The 21375-nt window shown below is 51.2% G+C and overlaps 1 protein-coding gene across 4 annotated transcripts in view; it reads left to right on the top strand.

The window, feature by feature from the left end:
- SDK1 (sidekick cell adhesion molecule 1) overlaps window positions 1–21375 on the top strand; it is a 961868-nt gene that overhangs the window by 906336 nt on the left and 34157 nt on the right. For all 4 annotated transcript variants that reach the window (XM_054687368.2, XM_518946.7, XM_054687367.2 and 1 more), the window contains 3 exons: window positions 7301–7462; window positions 8426–8551; window positions 20436–20600. In XM_054687368.2, coding sequence (XP_054543343.2) covers window positions 7301–7462; window positions 8426–8551; window positions 20436–20600 — 453 coding nt within the window. The remainder of the gene's footprint in view (window positions 1–7300; window positions 7463–8425; window positions 8552–20435; window positions 20601–21375) is intronic.

Genomic DNA, 21375 nt, shown 5'->3' on the forward strand with positions numbered 1-21375 from the left:
CCAGTTACTCGGGAGGCTGAGGCAGGAGAATGGGTTGAACCCGGGAGGTGGAGGCTGCAGTGAGCTGAGATCGCACCACTGCACTCCAGCCTGGTGACAGAGCGAGATTCTGTCTCAAAACAAAAAACAAAAAAAAACAAAACCAGTACTTCATTCCAAGCAAGGCCATTCCATGGGTCATTACCCAGTCGGAAGTGCCGCACAGGGGCCTCGAGGTGTTGGGTCCTCTTCTCTCTGTAGTTTCACTCCCCTAGAATTGTTTCTTGGCTTCTACCAAACCTTCCCCCTAGCCCAGTCTCCCAGACACAAGACCCTGCACATCTGGCTTCCCTTGTGTTTTCAGTGTTGCCGTTTCTTGTTCGTTTCATGACAGTTTTTGCATCACTGGGAAACTCAAAGCATTCGGAAGATTTTTAGACAATCCTTTCAGCATGTCCCGCTCATGTGGGCATTCTGTGTTCTCGCTATACACAGGCACCCCCCAGGTATAATCACAGCGATAAGTGATGTCTGTTGAGCTCGAGTCCGGCACTGTGCTCAGCACTTAATATCCGCTATCTCCAAATCCTCAGAACGGCGCTACCTTGTGGCTGCAGCTTTTCTTCTCCTCCCGCAGACAGAGAGATTGGGCTCAGAGCCACGAAGACATTTGCCCAAGGCCTGCATTTTGAAAATAATGAGGAGGGTTGGGATCTGAACCCAGGTGTTCTGAGTCCAGAGCCAAGGCCTAAACTGCTCCATGATGGGCAGAAAGCGTCTGGAGCACTTGTGTTTCTGAAAGTAAATGTGAAGGTGAACTTCAGAGATGGGGCTTGAGGAGGATTCACTAAAGCGTTTTATATTCTAGACAAACCGCTGGCTGCATAGCCGAGTAGGGGGCCTGTCTCGCCCCTGGATGGCAACAGGTGGAGTCACTTTAGTCACAGCCGTTTTCGCCTCTTTTCACAAATAGCAAGACCGTCCGTCACCAGCCTTGTCTCTTTTGTCTGTTGCGAAGGGCTGGTTCCTTCATCCTGGATTTTCCTGGCTTTGCAACCGAGGCAATGTGCTCTGAGATTAGAGCGAGAGGGGAGCAGCACTGTCTTGCTTTGCAGCTCCTTCCTTGGCTCTGCAGGCTGAGGGGCGGCCAGGATCTCAGCAGAAAAAGCTCCATCAGGCCTCCCCGGGTGTCAGGAAGAACAAGCCATGCAGACCCCCCACGTTTGGGCTTGCTGGGGGCTTGGGCACGTTCCAGACTTCCGATTCCTGCACATCAGTCAAGCAGCGGATCCAGGTGTGGATTGCCCAGTGGTGCTGGTGACATGAGGCATCCAGCCCCCACCCAATGGCCTTATAGAGCTTCCTCTAGACACGACACCTGGCTCTGACTAAGCCATGGGGCCCCCGCCGGGGTCTTTCCCGCCACAACACCGTCAGGCTGCAGGCACCATCAGCCGTGGTCCGGCTCCAGCCGGGATGAGCCTGAGTCTGGCTATAGGTTCCAGATCCCTCCTGGCTTCTCCCTCTGGCAGGACTCAGCAACCCTGCCCCCCAGTGCCACCCAGGTGGACCTCATGGCTGCCTGGGGAAGGCCCTCCTCACCATGAATGCCAGCAGAGCCTCGGGACCCTGGTGTTCGCCTGCCTCCCCTGATGGTATTGGCCAGAACCCTGGCTCGCCGAGACACTAACCCCAGGCCTGTCTGACGAGCCACATCCCATAGCCACATACACCAAAAGAAGAATGTGGACCAAGAGAGGATGGCAGATCAGACTCACTGAGTCAGCTTATATCTCATCGGGGGCCAGAGCACTGGTATCTGATGAAGATTCCCAACTGGCAGGTGGTGAAGGTGGAGGTGGCAGAGGCAGAGGGGCCCATCGCTCCCTTCTCCTGAATCCAGGCCTTGGGCAGAGTCCCCCTACACCGACGCTGCGCTGGGCCACGGGACTCGCTTCAGCCAGTGGGACAATAGCTGTCATGAGGCAAGCGGATTCAAAAGCATTTGCACGTGGGAGGCACCCTGGTCCTCCTGCTGCCCTTGGAACCCAGCCACCATATGAACACACCTGGGCTGGCCTGTGGGGTGACAGTCACGCACGGCCCAGCATGGGAGAGGGGCCACCTGGGCCAGCCAACCCCCAGTGAGACTCAATGTGTGACCGCAGACATGCTGAGTCCAGCGCAGGCCAGCCCGGCCAAAGGACTGCCCCGCGGTACGGGAGCTGGTTTGGTGGTGGTGGTTTTGAGCCACTCGGTTTTGGAGTGGTTTGGTTCACAGCCGTGCACGAGAGAGGTACAGCAGGTGAGGAGTCCATGTTGATTGTGGAGCACCTAGTACTTGATGCGTTCTTAGACAATAGTCAGAGTTGGGGTCCTGACTATCGGCTGGGCACTCCCACTCATCCCCCCTGCCCTGCTGCACTCCTCACCGTGGCCCTGTGAGGTAAGCGCTGCCAACCTCAGAGCAGAGGGAGAAACTGAGGACTCTGCAGAGACCACATGTCCTGCCCAGCCTCACACAGGGAGCAAGCAGTGGGCTTCAGACCACTCCCATCCCCGTTCCTGCATTCTCTCTTCCTCCCAGCTGACTCTGCAGATACCACAACCGGCCTTGGCAGGAACGTGGTTCAGGAAGCACTCATCCTGGCGGCTGCTCTCTGCCTGCAGGCATTTCTGAGTGTCTTGGCCTCCTGAGGCTGGGGAAGGGAGGACGTGAACTCTCTGTTGAATGTGGGAGGATGCCGGGATAGCTTGAAAAGGAAGACGACGCCACACGGTGGAGCGTGGCCAAGGGCAGGGTGGTTGACAGAAGGCAACGACTGGGAAAAAGCAAAGCAGCTTCGTGCACCCCGTGGAGGTTACACCATCCAGCCCTCACTGCCCTGCACCTCCACACCCAGCCTGGCCTCGCCCCACGGCCGCTGCTCCCACTCTCACCCGGAGGGGCTGCACTCCTGTCTGCTCCTCCCCGAGGCCCCCAGGAGACAACTGTGCCTGCGTGGGGGACTCTGAAAAATCCAGACTCTAACCCTTTCACTATTGCATCAGGATTCCCAACGGGGAACCACAAAAGCGGTAACTGGACCTCCACGTGACTTTCAATATTTTGCTCATGGAGTCTGTGCGTGTCCCAGGGAAACGGTTGCAAACGCAGTGAAACATCAGGCATCCTTGAAGTATATTGTGATGACAAAATATTTTAAAATACGGTAAAGATAGTTAAAAAGTAAACAGTGATCTCACCTGGTAGGGGCTCTGTGGGGTCTTCTGACCTCTTTCCACACCTCCTCACCCAGAACCAGGGCTGTGCCTGACATCTGCAAACTCCTGGCCGGGCATTGACCAGTCGGGCCAAGGCAAATAGAGGGTACAGCGTTTACCCGGTATGGGCAGCTCCTCTAGTCACTCCACTGTGAACACAGTCGTGGCTCATCCTGTGTGCTGGGCAGAGCCCAGGGCCATCCCCAGCCATCCCTGTCACTCTAGGGAACACTCCTGGAACCCCTGGGACATCACATTGTCCAGAGCACCAGGCCACCTGGAGCACCACACCACCCGGAGCACCACACCACCCGGAGCAACAGGCCACCTGGAGCACCACACCACCTGGAGCACCAGGCCACCTGGAGCACCACACCACCTGGAGCACCAGGCCACCCGGAGCACCACACCACCTGGAGCATCACACCACCCGGAGCAACAGGCCACCCGGAGCACCACACCACCCGGAGCACCAGGCCACCCGGAGCACCACACCACCCAGAGCACCAGGCCACCCGGAGAACCACGCCACCCGGAGCACCAGGCCACCCGGAGAACCACGCCACCCGGAGCACCAGGCCACCCGGAGCACCACGCCACCCGGAGCACCAGGCCACCCGGAGCACCACGCCACCCGGAGCACCAGGCCACCCGGAGAACCACGCCACCAGGAGCACCAGGCCACCCGGAGAACCACGCCACCCGGAGCACCAGGCCACCCGGAGAACCACGCCACCCGGAGCACCAGGCCACCCGGAGAACCACGCCACCCGGAGCCCCAGGCCACCCGGAGAACCACGCCACCCGGAGCCCCAGGCCACCCGGAGAACCACGCCACCCGGAGCACCAGGCCACCCGGAGAACCACGCCACCCGGAGCACCAGGCCACCCGGAGAACCACGCCACCCGGAGCACCAGGCCACCCGGAGAACCACACCACCCGGAGCACCAGGCCACCCGGAGAACCAGGCCACCCGGAGAACCACACTACCTGGAGCACCAGGCCACCCGGAGCACCAGGCCACCCGGAGCACCACACCACCCGGAGCACCAGGCCACCCGGAGAACCACACCACCCGGAGCACCAGGCCACCCGGAGAACCACACCACCCGGAGCACCAGGCCACCCGGAGCATCACACCACCCGGAGCACCAGGCCACCCGGAGCACCACACCACCCGGAGCACCAGGCCACCCGGAGCACCACAACACCCAGAGCACCAGGCCACTGGAACGCCACACCACTTGGAGCACCAGGCCACCCTGAGCACCAGGCTACCTAGAGCACCAGGTCACCTAGAGCACTAGGCCACCGGAGCGCCAGGCTACCCGCAGCACCACACCACCCTGAGCGCCAGGCCACCCGCAGCACCACACCACCCGGAGCACCACACCACCTGGAGCACCAGGCCACTGGAACGCCACACCACTTGGAGCACCAGGCCACCCTGAGCACCAGGCTACCTAGAGCACCAGGTCACCTGGAGCAGCATAACACCTAGAGTGCCAGGTCACCTAGAGCACTAGGCCACCGGAGCGCCAGGCCACCCGCAGCACCACACCACCCTGAGCACCAGGCCACCTGGAGCGCCAGGCCACTTGAGCACTCAGCCATGTGCTTGGGAATCCAATTTTATGGCAGAGCTATTTTTACATTTTTTAAAATGTTTTTAATGGTGATGGTTTATGGGATTGTACCCTGAGGCTTTGTAGTGCTGGGCATGGTTTAAAAATTGATTAAATAAATAAAATTCTGACACACCTGAGATGGGGAGAAGGCCAGGCTGGCTCTGCCTCCTGTGGGATAGAATTTACAAAATCTGTACCTGGGTTTGTTTTTGCTCCAGGGAGAAGGAAGGCATTTTTAACAATGAAAAAAAAAGTTGCTCTCTAGAATCACTTTACATTGGACAGGACCCAGTTTGTGTGTTGATGACAGTCACTATGTGCACAAACTGCCATCCTCATCACCTCTCTGAGCAATGGAAGGTCAGTGCTCACACATGCCCCATTCCTCTACAGGAAAACCCAGATTTGGAGGGTCACTCAAAAGTAGCCAAAATTGGCCCCGGGCACGGTGGCTCATGTCTGTAATCCCAGCACGTTGGGAGGCCGAGGTGGGCAGATCACTTGAGGTCAGGAGTTTAAGACCAGCTGGGCCAACATGGTGAAACTAAAAATACAAAAATTAGCCAGGCATGGTGGCATGCACCTGTAATCCCAGCTACTCATGAGGCTAAGGCAGGAGAATCGTTTGAACTCAGGAGGTGGAGGTTGCAGTGAGCTGGGATCGCACCACTGCACTCCAGCCTGGATGACAGAGCGAGACTCCATCTCAAAAAAAAAAAAAAAAAAAAAAGCCAAAATTGCTCTGAAATAATTCGGAAGAAAATAATTTAGCTGAATATATGTTTGATAAAAGGCATAATATATGAAAACACTGAACCAGCTAGAAGATATGTTGGAGATTTTTAGGATAAGAGAAATTTGCTTTGATGGCTTTGAAAGATGGACTCATTTTGTAGTAGGAAGGCGCTTTGTTCTGTTCTGAAGTGGAGATGACTGGGATATTCCAGGTGCTGACTAGCAGCGCACAACCCTCCCGCACCAAGGGCAGCCATTACTTAGGGCTGACAGCAGGAGGGCAGGGCTGGGCAGGTGGACTCAGGACGGTGGGTGCCACTCACCAAGGGCAGCTCTTCTCAGGGATGCTCCTTGGAAAATGAGCTCTGTCAGTCGGTCCATCCTGGAAGTACCACACCTTGATATCCTCCTCCAAGAGCTGCCTGGTGGAGATTAATCTATTGAAAGTTCTGAGAAGTCCAGCAGTTGAGAACTTATCTGTTTTTTTTTAATGCATCATTTTCAAACTTGTTTAACCAAAGAACTTGATTTTTCCTTCTGGAAAATGCTGCATATGTGTAATTTTCAATATTTATTCTCTCCCCTAAAATGTGAAATCTCCATTTTCTATTTCTAGGTAATCCCACCAGCAAGACTTTTGCATGATCACTTGTTTATAACATCCCATAGGTTTGAGGACGTTTGTCTCTGTTGCCATCATCCTCTGAATCGAGGCATCAATACTTGCAGTGAAATTAATTAATTTTTTAAATCCTGGCTTCAGAGTCCACAGATGAAGTTCTTATGACTCATTTGAGGCCTGTAGGCTGCAAGTTGGCCAACCCAGGCAGGCTGCAGCCTCCTCGTGGGGTCTAACTAGATGGAGTATCTTCCTACATCTTGTATACGCTCCCTGTATTAATCTGTTCTCACACTGCTAATAAAGACATACTTGAGACTGGGTAATTTATAAAGGAAGGAGGTTTAATGGACTCACAGTTCCACATGGCTGGGGAGGCCTCACAATCATAGTGGAAGGCAAAGGAGAAGCAAAGTCACATCTTACATGGTGGCAGGCAAGAGAGCATGTGCGGAGAACCTCCCATTTATAAAACCATCAGATCTCATGAGACGTATTCACTACCACGAGAACAGAATGGGAGAAACAGCCCTCATGATTCAATTATCTCCCCCAGGCCCCACCTTGACAAGTGGGGATTATTACAATTCAAGGTGAGATTTGGGTGGGGCACAGCCAAATCCTATCACTCCCCTCCCTCGTGACTATGTCAGGAAGCTTGCAGTCACCTTACAAGTGACACCAGACTTTGCACAGCTCAGAGCCAAGTGGGAAGGGACATTCCCCGGAGTGTCCAACCTGGAGAATGGCAGGACCGCCCCCCTTCCCCCGCCCCCGCCCCCCCCTCCCCTCCCCGCTCCTCCCTCATATCATTCCTGAGACGGCAGCCTCCCCCTTTTGTGTTGTCAGCCTCAGTTGTTTTCTTTGTCAGCACCCACTTACCAAGCTTAAGCTCTAATTACACTTATCTGTGCTGAAAATTGGCTATTATCACCATATAAACTCCTAATAGTAAGAAATACTTCCTTAGCAAACTGCAGGGACCACTTTCCTTGTTATCGCAACAGAACAGACAGTGGACAGTTGCTTCTCCAGGCTGAACCCCCTTGTTTCCTTTGCTTCTGGTGGCTGCAGGCGTGAGCAAGGTGGTGACCGTGGAAGTGAGAGGGAACTGGCAGCGCTGGCTGAAGGTGCGGGACCTCACCAAGGGAGTGACCTATTTCTTCCGTGTCCAAGCGCGGACCATCACATACGGGCCCGAGCTCCAAGCCAATATCACAGCCGGGCCAGCCGAGGGTAAGTGGAACTCCGGGGGCAGACAATGTCAATTGCAACTTTAGCCTCCCGCCTCCTGCTTCACTGAGCTGAGATCCGTCTACATGCTCAGCAAGGCGATGTTAGCGGCCGAGAGCTGGCATCAACTTGGGGATGTCTGGGCAACATGGATGTCTTCAAAAGCACGTGTCAACATGGACTTTGATGGTGGACTTGTTACATCCATGAGCACATTGTTAAATATTAAGCATGGAAAGTTTTAGTTGTTTTTTTTTTTGAGAAATCTTAAGAGGAGAATAACTGAATTTGGCATTTGAAATAAATCAGAAAATTTTAAAGTTTTCCAGGTCATAGGGAAGAAGCATGTACCTTCCCACTTATCCAACTGTTCTGCCCTTTGTTTAAAGACAGGAAGGCGTGGGCTGCAGAACCGGCATTCAGGGAGTGCTGCTTAGTCCCAGGCACAGTGCGGGGTGCCCTGCACGTGCCAGCTCTTTCAGGCCCTCTTCAGGTTTTTTTGTTGTTGTTTGTTTTTTGAGACAGGGTCTCAGTCTGTCACCCAAGCTGGAGTGCAGCGGCATGATCATAGCTCACTGCAGCCTCAACCTCCCCCGGCTCAAGCAATACCCCCGCCTCACCCTCCTGAGTAGCTGGGCTACAGGTGCAAGCCACCACACCTGGCTACTTTTTTTTTGTATTTTGTAGAGACAAGTTTTTGCAATGTTGCACAGGCTGGTCTCAAACTCCTGGGCTCAAGCGATCCACCTATCTCAGCCTCCCAAAGTGGCTTATAGGCGTGAGCCACCACGCCCGGCCTTGCCTCCCTGTTATTAAGATGAAGAACCATGGGTGCGTGAGGTTAAGTAACCTGCCCAGACACTCTGCAGCCTCGACCGGTCTGACCCCCAGTGTGAAATCTCACAGGGTGGGATGTGAGCCCCCCAGGGCTGATGCCTCACCTCTCTTTTCTTCTTTATCCCGCAGGATCCCCGGGCTCCCCTAGAGATGTCCTGGTCACCAAGTCCGCCTCTGAACTGACGCTGCAGTGGACTGAGGGACACTCTGGTGACACACCTACCACGGGCTATGTGATCGAGGCCCGGCCCTCAGGTAGGGTGGCCGGCCCCACAAACGGGGGTCTCAGCCCAGCGGACGGCAGTGCTTCTAAGACTGTGTCGGGGGCTTCCGTCACTTTCTCTTTTAGCATTTTCTCCCCACAAAGCTGAGACCAAGAGGGCGGTTTTGGTGAAAGAAGACTTCCATGGCTCACTCAGCTCCTCCCAGTCTTCATAGTCACAACTGTGCCGTTCACCTTAAGGGCATACGCTTTGGGATGTTTTAGCCCCAGAACACTTAGGATGATAATGGTTATTCCTAGAAACAGGTGAATGAGAACTTAGGGACACCAAAAGGCATTTGTGAACTCATCCATGAATGTTTTCAGGGACTCATGTCAGGGTTCTAAATGTTTGCTGCCGAGACGGAAAACATCAGGCTTGTTTCTGATAATACGAAGATTCTTATTAATAGTGAAACCGACACATCGTTTGCTTCATTTTTTAGGCTTCTGAAAATGAGGTCTGAGATCCATTTCCAGCCTTATTCACCAGAATAATTTTTTTCACCCTTCCTTCCATTTGCCTTTAATAACTAAGGATGGGCATTATTGGGAAATGAGTTTCTGATCGGGTGCGTCGGATATGACTGCTTGGAGCTAGTGGGTATCACCTAACACAGAAAGCACGGAACAGCTCTAATATGACCTTCAGACGGTTGCACAGTTAATCGTGAACATCTGAGCATGAAAATATGTGATGTGTCAGGGACGCTATTCAGGAAGCAAACCATCAAACCCCGCCTGCCAATCTGGCAGGACCGCGGTGCTAGGAACTGCTTTAGTCTAATACTTAAACAGGCTATTAGACCAAGAGGAAAGACCCCAAGGCTACATCTGTCACTGTGTCAGGACACTCGTTCCCTCCTCCCCCACCAAATTGCTTTTGAAAGATTATTAGTTACAAGTGCCTTCTAGAAACTTCTTTATTTTATTTTTTTTTTTGAGACAGAGTCTCTTTCTGTCACCCAGGCTGGAGTGCAGTGGTGCAATCTCAGCTCCCTGCAACCTCTGCCTCCCGGGTTCAAGCAATTCTCCTGCCTCAGCCTCCCGAGTAGCTGGGATTACAGGCACCCGCCATCACTCCCAGCTAATTTTTATATTTTTAGTAGAGAGGGGGTTTCACCATGTTGGCCAGGCTGGTCTCAAACTCCTGACCTCAAGTGATCTACCCTCCTCGGCCTCCCAAAGTGACGGGATTACAGGCCTGAGCCACCACGCCCAGCCACCTTCTAGAAACTTCTAAGGAGAAACCTAGTGCATCAGCATGAAAAAGCCGAAGGCAACATAAACATTTCTTTGGCTCAGTAACTCAGAAATCCAGACGTGCTTGCCTGGGGGACCCTGAGAGTATGTTTTGAGCAGGGCGTCTGTCCTGTTGTGGAAACAGAGGGTCCTGAGTTGGTAAAGGATGTGAGTTTGGCAGGGGCCTCCTGTGGTCACTGCCTGTGAAAGCCCATGGCCCCTCACACAGCCAGCTGGCCCTTTGCTAATGACTTTGATTCAAGAGCACTTTCCGAGATTGACAGGAGCTGAGACGTGTGGGTTCTGGGGCCAAATTGAGGCTTTGTGGAGGCCAAGGGGGAGGGAGCTGGTGGCAGGGAGCAGCCCAGACTTAAGAAACCACTTCAGACACTTTCCTCCCCATATCCAGGGAGAGCACCGATTTCTTCCTCAACTCTTCCAGCCTGGGTGACAGAGCAAGACTCCGTCTCAAAAAAAAAAAAAAAAAAAAAAAAGTTTCTAGAAGGCACTTGTAACTAATAATCTTTCAAAAGCAGGTTGGTGGGGGAGGAGGGAACGAATGTCCTGACACAGTGACAGATATAACAAATAGGATCCAGGCGTTCACAAATAGAATTCAGGAGATCCGTGAGCTTGGATGGGGAAAATACACATTTTATTTTCACTGACCTCTAACTAGAATTTGGCATTTCCTGTAATTATGGATGCAGGCACATTCGTTATCCAGGGCTGCCTTAGCAAAGTCCCACAAACTAGGCAGCCTCCACAACAGACATGGGTTGTCTCACAGTTCTGGAGGCCGGAAGCCCACAGTCAAGGTGGCAGCAGGGCAGGCTCCTCCTGAGGCTGTGAGGGAGGATCTGTTTCCTGTAACCTCTCCCCCAGCTTCTGGTGGTTACAGGCCATCCTGGGTGATCTGGGGCTAACAGGTGCTTCACCCATCTCTGCCTTCATCTTCCCATGGTGATCTCCCTGTATGTGTGTCTGCATCTTGGTTTTATCTTTTATGAGGACTCCAGTCATACTAGACTGGGGACCCACTCTACTCCGGCAGGACTTCATCCTAACTAATTACATCCGCAACTACCCTATTTCCAAATAAGCTCATTGGAAGGTATTGGGGGTTCGGACTTCAACGTATGAATTTGCAGTTGGGGGCAGAGACAATTCAATGCATAATATTAGCTAAGAAACCACATAACTCATAGCAGGACCTGTGACACTTCCAGGAGTACTTTCGTATGACTTCCCCGCCATTGCAGATATTTCACAATGCTGTTTAGATGTGTCCTTACGTTGAAATCACAGTCATTTGTAGACTCTCTGCTGGACCTTGTTGGCTAATGAGTCCATGAAGCGTAGACTTTTGAGTTGTGCTGGGATAACGGTGGCCGCAGGTCACCTAAACCCAACTCTTCATATGTCTTCCAAGGAACCACGTCGCTAAACAAGTTGGTGCAAAGAAAACCACCCATAATCCATGCCTCCAGCATTACCTGGAGACACGAGTTCCCAGGAACCTGCAGGTGCCTCCAGGTGATCGTAGGCATTACCAGTTCTATGACTCCGTTCTCACATTGCCATAAAGAAATGTCTGAGACTGAGTAATTTATAAAGAAAAAAAGTTTAGTTGGCTCGCGGTTCTGCAGGCTGTACAGGAAGCATGGTGGCTTTGCTTCTGGGGAGGCCCCAGGAAATCATGGGGAGACCCCAGGAAGCTTCCAATCATGGCAGAAAGCCAACAGGTAGCCGGCACGCCACATGGCTGGGGCAGGAGGAAGAGAGTGAGTGGGGAGGTGCCACACATTTTTAAACAACCAGATCTCATGAGAACTCACTCCCTATTGTGAGAACAGCACCAACGGGGTGGTCCTAAAGCCATTCATGAGAAACCCACTGCTGTGATCCAAACACCTCCCACCAGGCCCCTCCCCCAGCACCGGGGACGATCATTCAACCTGAGATTTGGGTGGGGACACAGAGCCAAACAATATCACCAGTAGAATTGGTTTCCTTCTCAATTTTACTTTATATATCTACAACCATTCTGAGAAAGTGTCCTTGAGCCAACAGATTGCCACAGGGACCCACGGTGCCGAGAGCAGATTAAAACGCCTGTAATCCCAGCACTTTGGGAGGCCGAGGTGGGCGGATCACTTGAGGTCAGGAGTTTAAGACCAGCCTGACCAACATGGTGAAACCCAGTCTCTACTACAAATAGAAAAAAATTAGCTGGGTGTGGTGGCATGCACCTATAGTCCCAGCTAGTCGGGAAGCTGAGGCAGGAGAATCGCTTGAACCCAGAAGGCAGAAGTTGCAGTGAGCTGAGATGATGCCACTGCACTCTAGCCTGGGCAACAGAGTGAGACTGTGTCTCAAAAAAAAAAAAAAAAAAAAAAGACACCTGCACTAGAAAACTACAGAAGGGCCTGGCTACGAAACTTCCTCCTCCCTGAACGCCTGCCTCCCTGACTACAGATTAAGGATCCCAGCAGATGGGTGGCTGTCACAGGGTCACAGAAGGAGGCATTCTGGATCTCGACCGCATCCCTGCCCATGTCCCAGTTGTGAGATTGCAGCACAGTTTTGCAGGATGTTACCACTGGGGGACACTGGGTAAAGGATACACAGACTTGCTCTCCGTTGTTTCTTACAACCGCTTGGGACTCTTCAGCTACCTCAAAATGATATGTTTAGCGTCAAGTAACCATTGAAAAAGCCATGGTGTCCGTCCTCCCCAGCCTGCTCAGACAAGCACACCAATGTGTCTTTGAGCACTCGTGTGTGGGAGAGCAGCCTGTGGGATGGGGTGGCACCAGCCAGACACGGGTGCCTGGGCTCAGCCTCTTAACACTGTGAACACATCTCAGCATTTTCCAGGCAGCGATAAGGCATTGGTTCTCAGGCTTGCCGAGAGAGCCCTTGACTTTCTCCTCAGGTTCTCATATGCTGCTCCGCCGGCTGCACGAAGGGAACAGGACGCCTGTTGGTTACTGGTGCGGCCCAGGGAGCCTGGCAGGCCGTGCGGATTAGAAGTAATTGGCGTGTCGGCGAGGGCTTCACACTGGGCCCACGCCTCAGAGTGGCTTGCCTAACATGGAGAAGCTTCTGAAGTCAGCTGAGTCTGAGCTCAGCAGGGTTGGGGCCAGTGTGTGGAAACTGACCCACAGGGGACCAAGATGTGACAACAGACTTATCAAGAAGACCCCAGCTTTTTCGGCGAGGGCTGAAGATCCTGCACTTACTTCTGCTTGGCTGCTCAACATTCAAAAGCAGGTCGCCAACGATCTCCCCTTTCGGATCATGAAGGGAACCCAAGCAGGCCGCGGGACCCGTGTTCTTTCATGGGAAGTTGAGACGCCCGCTCCCTTCTATGACTAAGGCCAGCAGCAGCTCAGGCAAATGAAATGCTTTATGGATTGTGAACATTTAAGCACCTTGCTGGTACCTGAGGGCTTTGGATCTCAGCTGTCATCCATTACAGGCCTCATTACACAAAACATTAAATGCTGTATCATCTCACTTTCCCACCGAAGCTCCCTGGCAAGACGTTCTCCAGGTGGGGTGTGGTTTGCTCCAGGTGCAATGAATGGGCCCCGTTTTGTATTGGGAGGGGCCACACAGGGGCCCTCACCGCTGGGTATCTGGGAGACGGGCACTCGGTGCCAGGCAGCCCCTCTGGCCCACGTGGTCGGCTCGGCCTGATGTCTCTCTATCCAGCTGAGTCTCTACCTTGCCCCTGGGAGACAAGACACTCATCAGCTTTGTTGCTGCTTTGCAGAGGGCGGCCAGCGGGCCTGGGCAGCCCGGGCAGATGGCAGTGGAGCGTGCTGCCCTCCCATCCCCATCCTTCCTTCCACCCCCGCACATTCTACTGCATAGCCCCTGTTGCCGTGACCATGTGGAGACGCAGAACTGAGCAGCACCTAATGAAATTAGCACCAGGCTAGAACACAGATCCCCTCTTATTCCTGGAGAGGGCGCTCCATGAGTGTGAGCCCAAGGACACCGCCACCAGCTTCCGCCAGCATGGCCTGGCCCACACATTCCTTTCTCTGGCTGTGCATAAGTTTCCTCCAAATTGGTGTTGCAAAACTCCCTGGAAGGCACTGGAAACTATGCACTGGGCATATGCAGATGATCTATTTACACAGATTATTCTAAGGCATTTTACTGGGTAGATCATGAAGCCTAATTTACATATTTACACAATAGACTGGAATGACACTAAAGGAACTATAAATATATTTTCCTCTCCAAAGCAGCCATGAAATACATATTTAGAATGTGCCCAATGCAGGCAGATATTGTATTGCTTTTTTTTTTTTTTTTCTTAAATAATGTGTGTAGCCCAGAGACGAGGGCAGGTGGCTGGAGGACAGGTCCCGTGCCTGATGGGGACACCCCCCAGCCGGAGGCCTGGACTGCTGTCCACTGGTAGTCCCCTGGGGCTTTCCAGTTCCCTCCCCATTGATTTTGTTCAATTTCAGTCTTTGGCAACGGGAGTTTTCAAGTGAGTAAGGAAGAAAATCAGTATTTCTCTGAAGGTTTGACATCCATAGAAGTTCCAAGTCAGCAGGTTCAGCAAGAGGGGGCTGCTGCCATGGCTCTGATGGTGCCCGGTCCCCTCATGTGCTGCTTGTCTTTCTCATAAGCGCGTTTCTGACAGCTTGTCAGCCTGGCTTCCCACCCCTTCCTGGGGTCAGCCTGCAACACGGGCTGTCTTTCTTCGTCATCTTAACATGCAATGCATTTTGCCTCCTGCCTTGAATGAGGATCCGATGGAAGGTAACTGTCTTTTTTTTAAATCGGATGTATTTAGCCTCGTGTTTAAGCCCCACCAGCTTCAGTAAAGTTTCTAACCTGGATTGACCATTCATACAAAAAGAAATGGCAGTATTTAAGAAATAAACAACTGACAGGCTTGCATTTGCTCTGAGCTGCAGGCTGACAGTCAAGCGGTTGGTTGTGTGAGTGCGTGGAACCAGAAATCTCAGGCGGTGAATGACGGTTTCATTCAGCATGGAGACCCTGTTTAATTGTCCATGAAATCAAACTTTTGTATTGGCATGACGTCGGCCCTCATACCTGCAGCACGCAGCTCCGTTCTGGGCGTTGGAGGGATAAATTGAGTGCAGACCCTTGGACGTGCTGCGCTGGGCTCCAGCTCAATTCAGAAAAGAGGTGATCATGTTTCTGGGTGTATTAGGACATCGTCTGGGAACAGATGTGCCTCCTACCGCTTGGGCGGGGGGAGATGCTGGCACCAGAAGCTAACAGCTGACTCATTCTGTCGGCTGGAGACAAGCATGGATGGATAGCAGAACCTATTTATACAGAAAAGATTTCTTTTTTCAAGGATCTTCAATATTAGCCACTTACTTCCCTTGTTTAACTGGACAAATCACGCAATAAAAAATGAAGATGCATAGTTCATATTCTTTAAAGAAAAGCCGCCTCAATGGGAAGCTGAACTGGCTCTTGCTTTTTCTCACTCAGCCTTCCTTCTGAGGTGGACAGGATTGGAGGTTGTGGTGACAGCGTGGCTTCTTCAGGAATATTTTGCAAAGTCTCTTTCTCAGTGGCTTCCCACTTTCTTAGTGGTATTTCTCCAATGGCGTTTCAGTAACAAGAGTCCAGGAAGGTGCTCTTTCGGGCAGCCAGGAAGGAAAGACCAAGCACGATAGACAGGTGTGATTTGCAGTCACACCACCATGAGGGCGCCTCCGCCTTCCACAGACATGAAGTTGCAGGTCCAGCCCAGAGGTGGACATTACCCACAGGAAGTTCAAACCCTGGGCCTCAGCAGGGGACTTGATGCCTGCATCAGTCATTTTGGGGGATCAGTGATCTGGGGATGTGGCTTTTTAGGGGACATGACTGTCCTCTTCCAGCCGGGCATTGCTTTTCTCTTTTCTTTTTTAAACAGAGTCTCACTCTGTTGCCCAGGCTGGAGTGCAGTGGTGCAATCTCGGCTCACTGCAACCTTCACCTCCCGGGATCAAGCGATTCTCCTGCCTCAGTCTCCTGAGTAGCTGGGATTACAGGAGCGTGCCATCATACCCAGCTAATTTTTGTATTTTTAGTAGAGACGGGGTTTCACCATGTTGATCAGGCTGGTCTTGAACTTCTGACCTCATGATCTGTCTACCTCAGTCTCCCAAAGTGCTGGGATTACAGGCGGGAGCCACTGCACCCGGCCCTTGCTTTTCCTACAACGGCAACACAGCTCGTTCATTGGGGAAGAGAAACCAGGCTGGCTCTTCCGGACAACCCAGAGAGCTGACCCTAGCCTGGGTGATTGACAAGTGGCTGACTGTGTGCCCAGAATTGCCTTTAAAAAGGATGAGGCCCTGCTGTCCTCTCGAGTGTTGACTGAGATGGAAATCCAGGCGCTGGGGACTGTCCAGAACATGGAAAAATCGGTTGCATAAATCTCATTTTTGCTAATAGTTCTGTAATGTTATTTTCCCCCTAATTTGTAGAGATACTTTTCTCCATCATTGATTTATTGAGATATTTAACAGCATAATACAAATGAGAAAAACAATCCACAGTTGAGAAATAGAGTGGACGCCTTACCAGCTGCCAAATTTTTTTCTTACCCACTCGTGATCGTGGTGTAAATATTAGTACGAGATAAGTAGCCCGGTGAATTATAGCTAGAGTGGAAAATATGCTAATTTGGGAAAGGCAGAATTAGGCAGAATAAAAATGGGAACATTTTCTTCTGTTAATTCAGAAGGAAATTATCTCGGTATGACATTCCCCCTCACCCAACATTTTTTAGTGTAAATGGATTGCTAAATAAATCGTTCTGCGTTAAGATTCTGTATCAATATTTTAAAATGTTATTATGAAAAATGCACACAATTCCTGGAGCTATGACGGAGTGCTTAAAATAAAATGTGGCCTTTAGGTGATGGTACAGGAAGAGAGAATCATTTTTTTTTTTTCCTCAGGAGCAGGAAAGCATTACAGAAACATTAATGCAAAAGACATTCAGAGAATCCACTCCGGAGGTGTTCAGACCTTCTCAGAACAGTCTGAAGAAATCCTTCACTTTCTTAGTCCCTTAATTTCAATGGCTTTAAGCAACACCCAGTTTATAAGAGTCTGTATTTGGTCTTTAGTGTCGATTACAACATAAAATTGTCTATCTTTTTAGAGGAAAAATACAATTCATTCAATATATAAAGCCCTTAAAATAGTGACTTGCTCACAGTAAGCAGTAAATAAAATAGTGGTGGTTATTATTTATTGAAAGCCTGCTGTACTAGGCCCTGAGAAAGCCCATGGGATACAAAGAGGAATGCAGGGGTTGGGGGTGGGACAGATGGGTGGATGGGTGGAAGGAAGAATGGATGGATAATGGATGGATGGATGGATGGATGGAAGGAGGGGGACCCAGAAGGAAGGAAGGAAGGGTGGGTGGGCAGGCAGATGGATGGGAGGTGGATGAGTGGGTGGCTGGTGGGTGAGTGGATGGATAGATGAATGGAAGGAAGGAAGGAAGGGTGGGTGGGTGGGTGGGTGGATTGATGGGTAGGTAGATGAGTAGATGTGTGGATGGATGGATGAATGGATAGATGGATAGGTGGATGGGTGAGTGGGTGGATGAATGGATGAATGGATGGGTGGGTGGATGAATGAATTGATGAAGGAAGGATGAATGGATGGATGGATGAATGAATGGATGGATGCCTGGATGGATAGATGGATGGATGGCTAGAGGGAAGGGAAGGGAGGGCAGGGGAGGGAAGGGGAGGAAAGGGAAGGGAAGGGAGGGCACAGGAGGAGAGGGAAGGGGAGTGGAGGGCAGGGGGAAGGAAGGAGGGAGGGAAGGAAGGAAAGAAGGTTGGTTACATGGATGAATGGAAGGAAGGAAGGAAAAATGGATGGATGGATAGAAGGAAGGAAGAATGGATGGATAATGAATGGATGGATGATGGATGGATGGATGATTACATAGGAAGATGGATCATGGAAAGATGGACGGAAGGATGGATGGATAGATGATAGCTAGAGGGAAGCAAGGAAGAATGGAATGGATGGATGGTTACATGGATGGATGGGTGGATGGATGATGCTAAGCCTGATGGTGTGAACAGGCAGGTAAATGTGCTGATGTGATTTAGAAGCCCATTGGTGGAAGCAGTCATCCCTTCCTGGAACGTGGGGTGGGGTCAAGGTTGCCATCAAAAAGATGAGTCTGAGGGGGCAAAAGGACTCTTGATTTTCCTCCATCCCCTGTCCACAGGCTGTGGGTAAGTCATTAGAACAGCAATCTCATCTGATTCCCTGATGGATGGCACAGGGTCTGATCAAAGAGTAGACCACATTTGTGGATGAATAAGGGAGTGAGGCAGGGGAGGAGGGGGCAACAGTTCTCCAGGTCAAGAGGAGGCCTGGACAGAGTAAATGCACAAGTCTTCCCTGACCATTCTTAAGCCAAACTCACATACGACAATATAAACCACATACAACCAGCATAAACTACATACAGCCAGCAATCTGTGTGTGAACCTCAGCATCCTAGGAGAAAGAAGGTAGGCTTAGGCTCTGGCTTGCCATTCTGACATTATTAGTGGTGATGAGTGTCTTGGTGAGAAATGGCTGTAAATGAGAATATTTAGAAATAATGGCCAGGCATAGTGGCTCATGCCTATAATTCCAGCACTTTGAGAGGCCAAGGCAGGCAGATGGCTTGAGCTCGGCAGTTCGAGCCCAGCCTGGGCAACATAGGGAGACCCTGTCACTACAAAAAAAAAAAAAAAATTAACAACTTAGCCAGGCGTGGTGGTGCACGCCTGTAGACCCAGCTATCCAGGAGACTGAGGCAGGAGGATAACTTGAGTCCAGTAGTTTGAGGCTGCAGTGAGCTATGATTGCACCACTGCACTCCAGCCTGTGTGGACAGAGGAGGGCCCGGTCTCAAAAAAAAAAAAAAGAAAGGAAGAAGAAAGAAAGAGCAAGAGAGAAAGCAATCAGAGAGGGAGGGAGGGAAGATCAGTATTATACTACCTTTCTGCCGGTGGAGAGATTTGTACCTTTAAAATCTCATTCACGTCTATTCCTCATTAACCTGTGACTGTAAGGACTTAAGTCGGTGCACATTCTAAATCCTCTGCAAATACAGACAGATACAATAGCAATTTTCTGCCTATTTACTGTTGGGCTAATCCATCTGAGTGTACCTGGTGATTCCAGGTGGGTGATAAGGTTGGTTTCTGGAGCAGTCTCAGTGCCCATAAAGTAGTCAGCACGGGTACACACATATCCAAATGGGTTTTCCCTCACCAGATTCCCTGCTTTGTAAAAGATCTCATAGCTGCGCCTAGAAAAGCAAATACAGTTCATGAAGGATTGCTACTTCAAATGAACACTTTGGCCTCTGAGCCTACTTTTTTTTTTTTTTTTTTTTTTTTTTTTTTTTTTACCAAACAGCCTCCTTAGAATTGAATTTATATTTTATCTTACAAACACACGTACAGCACTTACTATGTGTGAGGCACTGTCCTAAGCACTTTATAAATATTAGCTTACTTAATCCTCAAAGCAAATCTATGATGAAGATGCCTTTGTTATCACCATTCTACAGACAGGGGTCAGAGAGGTTCTGTTCTTTGTCTAAAGCCACACAGCTAATTGAATTGGTGGGGCCGGGCTTTGCAAAGAGGCTGTCTAGCTCCAGGCTCCAGCACCCCTTTCAGCCGTGATGCTATAGTGTCATAAGTTTTTTTCTTTCTTTTTTTTTCCCCTTTTTCCTTTTTTCTTTTCTTTTCTTTTTTTTTTTTTTTTTTTTTTTGTTATAATGTGAAGTCATAAAAATTGCAAAGTTCTTTGTTTGTTTTTTGAGATAGAGTCTCACTCTGTTACCCAGGCTGTAGTGCAATGGCACAATCTCAGCTCAGCTCACTGCAACCTCAACCTCCCAGGCTCAAGCAATCCTCCTGCTTCAGCCTCTTGAGTAGTAGTAGGGACCACAGGTGCATGCCACCATGCCTGGCTAATTTTTAAAATTGTGCGTATATATGTTTCCCTGTGTTGCCCAGGCTGGTCTCCAGTTCTGGGCTCAAGCAGTCCTGTAACCGCAGCCTCTCAAAGTACTGGGATAACAGGCATGAGCCACCATGCCTGGCTCATCGTGATTCTTTACAACAAATCTCACTGATCACATTTCTTTTGCTCTGTGGCTGGAGAGATGCCTCAGAACCCAACTCATATGCCTCTAACTTCCTCTCTATGTCTGATTTTAATTTTAAATTTATTAATGGCTTTAATTTCAAGTTTATTCATGTTTTCTTATATGTGAGGTTTATAATAAATCATACATACATATATTTACTGTGGTGAGATATGCATAACCTAACATTTCCCACTATGACCATTTCAAGTGTCCAGTTCAGTAGCATTGAGCACGTTGTTCTACAACCATCACACCATTCATCTCCAGAACGCTCTTCGACTTGCAAAACTGAGACTCCGTCCCCATTCAGCACTCACTCCGCATCCAGTGCCCCTGATGCCTCATCCAGGGCTGCTGCAAGCCGACCCACCAGGCAGGTGCATGGGGCTCGCACCTGGGACTTCGCACTTCTAACCTCTGCTCTCGCCTCCCCATCCCTCTTGCAGATGAAGGCTTATGGGACATGTTTGTGAAGGACATCCCGCGGAGCGCCACATCCTACACTCTCAGCCTGGATAAGCTCCGGCAAGGAGTGACTTACGAGTTCCGGGTGGTGGCTGTGAATGAGGCGGGCTACGGGGAGCCCAGCAACCCCTCCACGGCCGTGTCAGGTAGGCCCTCCCAGGGAGGTCTGTCTTCTTCTGGAGGACTAGAGGGAGAAATGGGGTCGAGGGGGACCCAGGGAGGTCTGTCTTCTCCTGAAGGATGGGAGGGAGAAATGGGGTCGAGGGGGACCCTGGGAGGTCTGTCTTCTCCTGGAGGATGGGAGGGAGAAATGGGGTCGAGGGGGACCCTGGGAGGTCTGTCTTCTCCTGAAGGATGGGAGGGAGAAATGGGGTCGAGGGGGACCCTGGGAGGTCTGTCTTCTCCTGAAGGATGGGAGGGAGAAATGGGGTCGAGGGGGACCCAGGGAGGTCTGTCTTCTCCTGAAGGATGGGAGGGAGAAATGGGGTCGAGGGGGACCCTGGGAGGTCTGTCTTCTCCTGAAGGATGGGAGGGAGAAATGGGGTCGGGGGGGACCCTGGGAGGTCTGTCTTCTCCTGAAGGATGGGAGGGAGAAATGGGGTCGGGGGGGACCCAGGGAGGTCTGTCTTCTCCTGAAGGATGGGAGGGAGAAATGGGGTCGAGGGGGACCCTGGGAGGTCTGTCTTCTCCTGAAGGATGGGAGGGAGAAATGGGGTCGAGGGGGACCCTAGGAGGTCTGTCTTCTCCTGAAGGATGGGAGGGAGAAATGGGGTCGAGGGGGACCCTGGGAGGTCTGTCTTCTCCTGAAGGATGGGAGGGAGAAATGGGGTCGAGGGGGACCCTGGGAGGTCTGTCTTCTCCTGGAGGATGGGAGGGAGAAATGGGGTCGAGGGGGACCCAGGGAGGTCTGTCTTCTGAAGG

This window comes from Pan troglodytes, chromosome 6, assembly GCF_028858775.2.
Source record: "Pan troglodytes isolate AG18354 chromosome 6, NHGRI_mPanTro3-v2.0_pri, whole genome shotgun sequence".
NCBI lineage: Eukaryota > Metazoa > Chordata > Mammalia > Primates > Hominidae > Pan > Pan troglodytes.